Raw genomic sequence first — 9,139 nt, 5'->3', positions numbered from 1 at the left:
TTTAAAAAACGTGTCCTTGACTTTTGCTGTGTCCCTTTCCGTGTCCCTTCTGTGTCCTTGCCGTGTCCGCGTGTCCGGAAAAATATTAAAATATTGGACACTTCATTTGGCGGGTTGGACATGGATTTTCGCGTGTCCGACACGCGACACGCCTGTTCAGTGCCGTGTCCGTGTATCACAGATTAGGTGAAGTATTTTGCCAAGAGTTATTATTGTGACTTTGGTGATTTGGTTTTTTTTTAGTGGCGGTTTTGATTTTGACGACGACTACTATTTCCACAGCAATTTTGTTAGTTTTTCGACCACTATGGTTGGAAGGCGGTTGGTTGTTTTGGCGGTGGTTTGGGAGAGGAGAAGGGTGTTCTTGGTGTTAAGAGAATCGAGTTGAACAATAGTGATTTCTTCCAAATAAGCTTTAACTTGGCAGTTTCAAAAGGTGGTGGTATGTCATATTTTTGTATGTGAGTAACAAAACTACTGTAATCTTAGGTAAGATCGGATAACATTCGTAATACAAGACATGAGTGATTTGCCGAAGCATTAACATTGCCTAATTAATCCATAATTTGTTTTAAGGGATTACAATATGTCGTAGTATTGGAAAAATTTAACAATTTAATGCTAATATGTGGGGCTCAAGAGTGAAACATGGCAGTAACACGCAACCAAGCTTTTTCGACAATTATAAGAATATAGGAAAATATGTCGGAGGAGATAGTTGCATACATCCATTACAAAACAACGACATCAAAACGTTTCCAAAGAGTAGGATCGACATCTTTGACGGTTATAAGATTTGGGATTTCTTTTTCTTCATTTGGAGGAATTATATGATCAAGTACATCATGAACTTATGCTTGAACTTTGAGAAACGCAATCCATTTTCTTTGGAGAAGGTGGCCGTGAGGGCATTAGGCAAGGAAGGTGGCGAAAGGCGTTGAGAGGGTGGCGGAAGGTGTTAAGTAGGTTTTACAAAAGAAAAGAACCTAAGACTTTGATAACATATAAGAATAATTTTCCTCGAAAATAGCTTATCATTAACACAAATTCTTGTGAGAGACGGTCTCTTTAAGAGACTATCTCTAATTGGCCCGATCCATTATATATTTTTTAAAATACTGGAAGTAGGCATTAAGAATGATATAACATTTAAGATATTGAAAGTAGGTATTTAGGATACGATAATTAAGTATTATGGATAATGTAATTAGGTATTAAAAATACGATAAGTATGTAATAATCTTTAATGGGCTGGACTTTAGATAGATCTCTCAAAGAGACGATCTCTCAAGAAACTAGTTGTATCATTAATTGAGTATATAGAAATACAAACAAGATAATTGCAATATTTCCTAGAATATACACAATATACTGATCTACTTAAAAGAAAAATATACACAATATAAATATTCTAAGAATAGAATAATATTTTACGATATTATTATATCATATTAGACTCTAAAAAACATCATGCAATATTTTCAAAAATGAAATTGATTGAATGCAAACTATTCTAACTATATATATATATATATATATATGGGAGGATTCAATGATAAGGGTGTTGAAAATTAGAAGGGTAAGAAAGACTTTACACCCTTGATTTTACTATTTCACTAAATTAATATCTATTGTCACGATTGAGCGAACAACGCATAATTGTAAAAGAAACTACGGTACACATAAAAATAACTATGACATAAATTTTTAGAATGTTCTTACTTCATAACATAATATCATTTTTTGTATATATAGTAACAAAACAAAATCAAATAAAAAACTTTCTCATCCTTCTTATTTTAAAATCATTTTTATTTAATCATAAATACGACATAAGAAAAAAGAGTTATAGGGACCGGACCAAGCTTCAAATTTTGGTTTGGTTGGTATGGCAAAGAAGGGAAGAAGAAAAGGCTAAGAGAATGTTGACATCTTCTGATTATTCAACTCTCCAACAGGACCACTTGCATATTTCTTTCAAATAAGGTCAACCTAAAAATCTGGACACTAAGAAAGAACCTCATTATGATGCCCTCATGTTTCTGGGTCAGATTTAGATATGCCTTCCATAAAAGTAAACTCATAATATTCAAAAATTTATGCCTTCTGTTTTCAAATTATTAATGCTTCCACTCACCCCAAAAAATAAATTTATTATGTTCAAGATAATCAAAAATATTTTATATATTTGGCCCAAATTTATTCAACAATCACAACTTTTTTTTTCTTTTATTTATCAAGATAATGGCTTCCCTCAGCATAATAATTCATAACTACCTCATTTATGTCTATACATTTCCTATTATCACCCTGTCAATTACCATAACTGATCATTTACTCAACTGTTATGTCATATGTGGGTGTTTTCTCCTACTTTTCTCTACATCTTGTAAAATCTTATACACATGATCTCCATATCCTGCCTTCAAAAGATATGATGATGATCGATACATCGTCGTGGTACCTACGACGATCTCCTTGGGGTATCTCTAGTAACTCATGAAAATCCATACCTGCACAACGACAACAACAACAATAACGACATTAGTGAATATGGGTTTGTATAACTGAATTAAGGAATATGTTTTTCGATGATAGATTTTTGAATAATTACCAGCTTTCTTCGCAGCACGAAACAAGACTTCCTCAACCAGATGTTGAGCCGGGTCACCTTCTGGATACAATGAAATGAAGAGTTCTACTTCAGCAACAACTTCTTCGTTAGTGAAGTACTGATAAAGACCATCCGAGGACAATATCAGGAACTGATCCTTTAGGCCTAAACGGTGGTGATATAGAAACGGTAGGCAGCTGATATATGGTGAAGTCCCAACGTAGTCAATTCTGAACATCTCTAGCAGAGCATCATTCCATTTAGGCTGCAGAAAACAAAACAGGATTAACAGAGAACCGGGCAGAAGGAAACAAACCAAACTGACTAGACCATGAAGAAATTAGACCAGACTAGATTCGGTCAGAAGCTACACCTTCTCGATCACAACCCAATTCACATCAGTAGTTCCACATTTCCAATTGCGGTAAGGAAAGGCGTATAGTCTAATCGAAAAAGGCGTATAGTCCAAATTCATCGACTACAACAAATTGAGAAAGGTGGTTGCGTTATACATTTGAGTCGGGTTTTCAGGTCATTAATGGAAAAACAAGTGCATCTTTATGCATGAACTAGCAAATTCATGTCATAATCATCCAAATTTCACATTTGTTATATGATGAAAGCAATTGTTCACATTCGTCATCTTTTCACTGATATGACGAGGAACACATAGATACTCAAATACAGAACGTAACCATTACAATGAACAAGAAAGCTCAAATGGGCATTAATCTAAAATCGATGACCACAAGATGCAATACCTGCTTGAGGAAACCAGCACCGAAAGCTCGAGTGACCTTCAAAGAGCCTTTAACGCGATCATTAACAATAGCAAACGCGTCATCTGGGTGTTCGTCTCTTATTCTTTGTACTTCCTGGAATCCATCATAATAAAACCAATCAAAAACTTAAACAATCCTTCTTTTCACCTCAAAATAACTCTTATTTGTACTTACTTGCCAAATTCAAAGACAAAAACACCAATAATACATAAGAATACAAATAACAAGACCAAGTAATAGTATAACAACATTACATAACCCCATACTACTAAGGGGCTCTTGCCTAGGCAAGATTCAGAAGTCAGATGTACCCAACATTATCGTTGTAAAACAAAAAGGTCGCATCCAATTGACCCTTAACTGAAAACACCATCAAAACTTCACATATATAAGAGTAACAGTCACGTGAAAAACATAATTCGCTAGTTAGTTCGCCTTTTGAATTCGCGATTCATTCAAAATAGTTCAAAAATAGCTAAGATGCCAACATGATCTAAGCGCCATTTTGCAGTAGTCAATTATAATCCGAAACCAATGAAATAAATGTAACAATAAACATATATAAAATAGCAAAAAGATTATTCCTTTTACCTCTTCAACACAAGTACAATGATCCAAAGTAAGTTGGAAAGTTCTAAGACTAGCTTTGACACCATCAGAGACTTCAAAGTCATACATAGATTCCTCATTGATCCTTTCCAAATCATGATCAACTTTACCAAGTCTAAGATCTGGCTCTTTCTTCTGAGCCAAAACAGCTCTACTATCCCCAACATTCATCAAATAAACATCTTCTCCTTTCATCAACATACCAAGAACACAAGAACCCATTAAAGCTAACTCAGGATTTTCATCAACCATCTTATCTGCAATATCTAAATATGAATCCTCTGTCTTCTTCAAAGCAATCGATAACGCCTTCAAAACATCATTATGATTTATTATTTTACCCTCTAAACCATTCTTACTATTCCATTGTTCTTTTAATCTCCTATCTAATTCTACTCTTTCTCTATCCCATTCACACTTCCATCTCCTTTGATTTTCTTCCCATTTCTTATTTGCACCTTTAAATTTACTCTTTAATGGATTCCTTCCTCTTTTTCCTCCATTAACACTTGATTCAATACCACTTCTAGTGCTACTTTCAGAACTATTTTGTCTTTCCATAAATTCATAACTATCAATATCTATACTATTTCTTTCAGAACAGAAACTATTATTTGGTAAAATTGATGAAGTAGAAGATGAATCAAACTTACTATTATCATCCCATAATAAACCTTTTAGTTCTTTCTGAACATTTGTGTATAAATTTGACAGTAAAAAATCAGTTGCATCAGGACCATTAAATCCATCATAAATCCCAACAAATACCCACCCATGTTCTTCTGATACAACCACATGTACTCTATCTTCCCCTGCTTTCCCTTGTGCCCATTGGAGATTTTGACTTTCCCATGAGTTATAACTCTCATGATCTATACTCATATCAGAACTCATATTCAAACTACCACTTCCATCGGCCCCAAGCCCGGACCCTGGCCCACCAACTACCCAATTATCCTGCCCTACTGAAGCGTTACTTTTTACCGGAGCAACTGAGCTTTGACCAAAAGTTTTTGAGATCGCATGTCGAAGCCCACGGATTAAAGATCCGGGTTTATTCTTGGGTTTAAGCCCAAGCCCGGGCCAGTTTCCTTGCACTGATAAACTCCGGTCAAGAGGACCTGAGAACAGAGCAGGACCAGCCCGATCAAGTGGACCAGATAAAAACCCACCTCGTTCGATGGGTCCGGACATAAACCCACGATCGATATAAATAGAGCCCGAAAGCGGGCCCGAATTGATAGATGATCCACGAGGGATTGGTTGAAGGGGGACTGAAGCAAACGAAGTGGAGCTTTCAAAAAAGGCGGCGGTTGCTGAAGTGGCAGTTGGGTCTGCCATGAAAGCGGTGGACAACGGCGTAGATGTATTTGCAGAAACCGATGCACCGGAGATCGATCGGAAAATAGAAACTCCGGTAGCGGATTCCTCAGAATGGATCTTAGACGAAGTAGTATTAGAAAAACGGGTCGGGTCGGGTCGAACGTAACAGAAAGAATGGCCTAATCCTTCGTCATATTGGTCCATGTATAACCCAACTTCATGCTTATTACTCCGTCGGAACTCGGTTGAACCCGTGAAACATACTCCGATTTTCCCGATTCCATTACCCATTTCTTTTGTTAGATATGATAAATTAATGAGAAAAGAAGATTGAATATGATGGATAGAATATTATTTTTTTTGTGGGTACTAAAAAGGAATGGAGCTCTGTTATAGTCCAATTTTCATAGCTAAAAAATGAAGAGATTGAAAGAAAGTAATTGTGTTTTGATTTGGATTTGTTGGTAATGTGAAGTGAAAAAAATGGAGAGTGCAGGGAAGGGAAGGGAAGGGAAGTAGAGGGGTGGTTGGAGGAGAGAGAAAAGAGGAGTGAGAATGAAAGAAGAAAGAGAGAGTTGACTTTTGAGTAAAATAAATAGAGAGGTTTTGAAATGATATGAAAGGGTGGATGCTTCCTTCCTTCCTTTTTTCTGTGTGTTGAGGGAAGCCTTTTGTTTTCATTTGGGTTTTCTTTCCTTTTTTGCTTTTTTTTTTAAGTGCTTCTTTTGGTCGTATATTTCCTCTCTTGCATAAAACTTATTACATTTTTTATTTTTGACAATTTTATATTACTTGCTATATTTTTATTTATAATAATTAAATAATTATATAAATATTTACTTTACTTCTTTTTTTATCTTATTTTATACCTCATTAACTTTTTTCCTTCTTCAGTTAAGAATTAAAATATAGGGTATAATTGTAGTTTATATGTTGTGCCCACATTTTCTTAATTTTTATGTCTATGCAAATGTAGCAATAAAAACGGAACAGAGGAAGTACTTCATCCGTTGTTAAAATTTTGCTTCATTTGACTATCGTTTATTTTTTTATCAGTAAAATTTAATATCTATATTGTCGTTAATCTATAAGTTAAAACATATTTATATAGGATTTTATTTGAATTGTCTCGATCTAAAATATACTACTATTAATTTGTAATTTTCATAATTATTTGATAAACGCAAATAGAAATATTAACAATTAAAAACAATTGAAGTTGTACATTGGGAGACATCAAAAGTCAAATATAAATAAATAGAGATATTAAAGTTGTGCATTGAGGATGTAAAAAGTGAATATTTTAGTCAAATTCAAATTTAAACTTTTTTATTTGTCAACAGTAATTTTGAGCCAAATTTAAAAGTTCGAATGAAATTATATTTTCCAAACACAACAATTACATTTATAATTTTCATTATAATACTGGAGAAGGGTTTACACTCCTATTTATAATTCAAACTTACTTTATAGAAGTATATTGTGTTAAAGTATAAGAAAAAATGTGTTCAAGTATGATCTTATTTGAATCGTTTTGTCATATACATTTATAATGTTAAATTTTTAAAATTATAGTTATGTGTAACTCAAAATATAATGATCAAACTAATGCATTATATGAAATTAAATGTGAATGTGCCAAACTATTTAATCTATATTTGAGAAATAGGATGAAATATAAGTGTGTGGAAGAAATGAGTAGATGAGATGAAATAACGTAATATATTTGTAGATTAAAATTGAAAGAGTGGGAACATTATCACAAATATGAAAATGTGCAAACTAAGAAAAACTTAATGAGATTTTGTTTCTCTATAATTCATTTAGGTATTAATATTTATTTAAAATCGAAAATTATGGATCGATAGTAATAGAGAGTTTTATCTTTCACTCCTGTGGAAAGGATTTGTTTTCACTACGTAGACTTAGTAAATACTAATAGTGAAAAAAAAATACTTAATCCAATCGAGATATAAAATCCAATTTTCATCTGTCATTTGAGAATTGATATCTTTTTAGGTGCTAGTTTTTATTTTCATTTTTTCTAATTGAATGAAATGGAAAACTTAGTACGACACAGGTTAAAGTTGGACAAGTGAATTATGGGCTAATTTAGTACTCCTTTCGTTTTTTTTTTTTTGTCTATTTTAAATTTTTTCACTTTAAAAAAGAAATTTAAATTTAATTTTTAAACTATATATATTAAAGACAAAATATATTCATGTGAGATTTTATTAAATTTGTATTGATGCAAAGAATTTTAATACATAATTTCTATAATTTTTTTAAATGCATACTAAGATATATTGAGACTCAAAATATAATTTGAAATGCATTTAAAAAGTAAAGTGGACAAACAAAAATGAACTGAGGGAGTAGTAGAGAACTTTATGAACATGTGATCAAAACGGATCCGATTACCCGATGTTATCCGACATCGGAACCAAACCTGACTTAACTAGACTTTAAAGTGAATTAAAATAATATACAAATAAATGTGGACACAAGACCTGATTTACAATGAACCTGAAACACCTGATCTGAAATTAATCCAATAACATGAACAAATACATTTTACGTTATCTTTCACTCTCATAAAAAGATTCGAAATTCAATTTTCATTCAAGATTCAATTTTCATTACGCATATAATAGACTTAAAACAATGAAAGGATGATACTTATTCAAATGTAGACAAAATGATTTTCATTACATTGTGAATTGAAATCATATATTTAGACTTGCTAGTTTTTTATTGTCATTTTTTTCCAATTGAATGAAATGGAAAAAGTAGTACGACATTGGTTGCACTTAGACAAGAGAAATGTGAAGTGTGGGATACTTCCAGCAAACTGGTTAGGTTGGCGTTGACTAGTTAGAGCTTCTAAACCACGCACACCCTTTTCGTAATTATAGAATTCAACACGCTATTAATATAAAAGGATTTTCTTTTACAATAGTATTATAGGAGTATTTTTTTTTCTGTTTTCTAATTTATGGCTTGATTGATTGTGAATTCTAGTTGCTACATCTATTAAATACTCCTATTCCGTAAAGATTATTTATGGTTTTCAAGTCAACTATCTCATTATTTTTTCCAATTTTTTTATATGGGGTGCTTCTTGGTTCTAATGTGAAAGTGATATGAGAATATTAGTATTTCACTAATGCTATTGAATGTATTTCCTCTGTTTCAAATTAGTTCTAACATTAGTAATATTTACACTATTTACTTATTATTTTTAATTTGTAATTAATTTATAATCTATAAGTTAAAACATAATTAGAAATAATTGTCTCGAAACAAAGATTATTAATATCAAAATTTTATAATTTTTTATTATACATAATTAGAAATATTAAGAATTGAATTAGCGCATTGGACTAAGTAAAAAAAAATAAAAGTTCCAAGTAATTTGAAACGGAGGAAGTATATATCTACTGCAATCACTATTATTGTTCTATTTAATCATTTTGAATGTTTGCCAATGTACTATTTTAATTCTAATTCTCTAATTTATTTGAGCAAGTAAAAATTATGATATTAATAAAATTACATTTTGACGAATTAAAAAAGATTCCACTTGATTATATTTTAATTTATAAATTAAGAATAAAACACAAATTATAACTGATCGATAAATAGTGTTCAAAAAGCAAATAAGGCAGTACTAGTAAATAAAAGGAAATATAATCATAATTTTTCCTTAAAATAACATATGTGATACTATCATAATTAATATATTCTCTCTAAAATGTTATGATAATGTGATCATCGTTCAACTAATGTAAAAAAATTGATTTTACTCATG

At 31.8% G+C, this 9,139-nt stretch overlaps 1 protein-coding gene across 2 annotated transcripts; it reads right to left on the bottom strand.

The window, feature by feature from the left end:
- Nucleotides 1-2,150: 2,150 nt before the first annotated feature.
- On the bottom strand, nucleotides 2,151-5,985 carry LOC130814300 (probable protein phosphatase 2C 4). Of its 2 annotated transcripts, XM_057680410.1 has the most exons (5): nucleotides 3,988-5,985; nucleotides 3,376-3,489; nucleotides 2,988-3,092; nucleotides 2,615-2,879; nucleotides 2,151-2,513 (listed from the first exon to the last, which is right to left on the bottom strand). In XM_057680410.1, exons 1-5 carry the CDS (start codon nucleotides 5,617-5,619, stop codon nucleotides 2,398-2,400), a joined length of 2,232 nt encoding a protein of 743 aa, XP_057536393.1. In that variant the 5' UTR covers nucleotides 5,620-5,985; the 3' UTR covers nucleotides 2,151-2,397. The 2 variants fall into 2 exon arrangements, with proteins under 2 accessions (XP_057536393.1, XP_057536394.1); XM_057680411.1 differs by lacking the exon at nucleotides 2,988-3,092.
- Between the last annotated feature and the right edge of the window lie 3,154 nt (nucleotides 5,986-9,139).

The sequence above is a fragment of the Amaranthus tricolor genome, chromosome 5 (assembly GCF_026212465.1).
Source record: "Amaranthus tricolor cultivar Red isolate AtriRed21 chromosome 5, ASM2621246v1, whole genome shotgun sequence".
Classification (NCBI taxonomy): Eukaryota; Viridiplantae; Streptophyta; class Magnoliopsida; order Caryophyllales; family Amaranthaceae; genus Amaranthus; species Amaranthus tricolor.
This window is presented reverse-complemented; position numbering and strand designations above follow the sequence as displayed.

Bases quoted from the DNA above. Each gene is read 5' to 3' on its own strand.
- LOC130814300 (XM_057680410.1), bottom strand. From the start codon at position 5,619: ATGGGTAATGGAATCGGGAAAATCGGAGTATGTTTCACGGGTTCAACC. The intron at 3,490-3,987 runs GTAAAAGGAATA...GATGGATTCCAG, and splicing joins ATTGTACTTGTGTTGAAGAG to GAAGTACAAAGAATAAGAGA. The intron at 2,514-2,614 runs GTAATTATTCAA...GTCGTTGTGCAG, and splicing joins TCGTGCTGCGAAGAAAGCTG to GTATGGATTTTCATGAGTTA.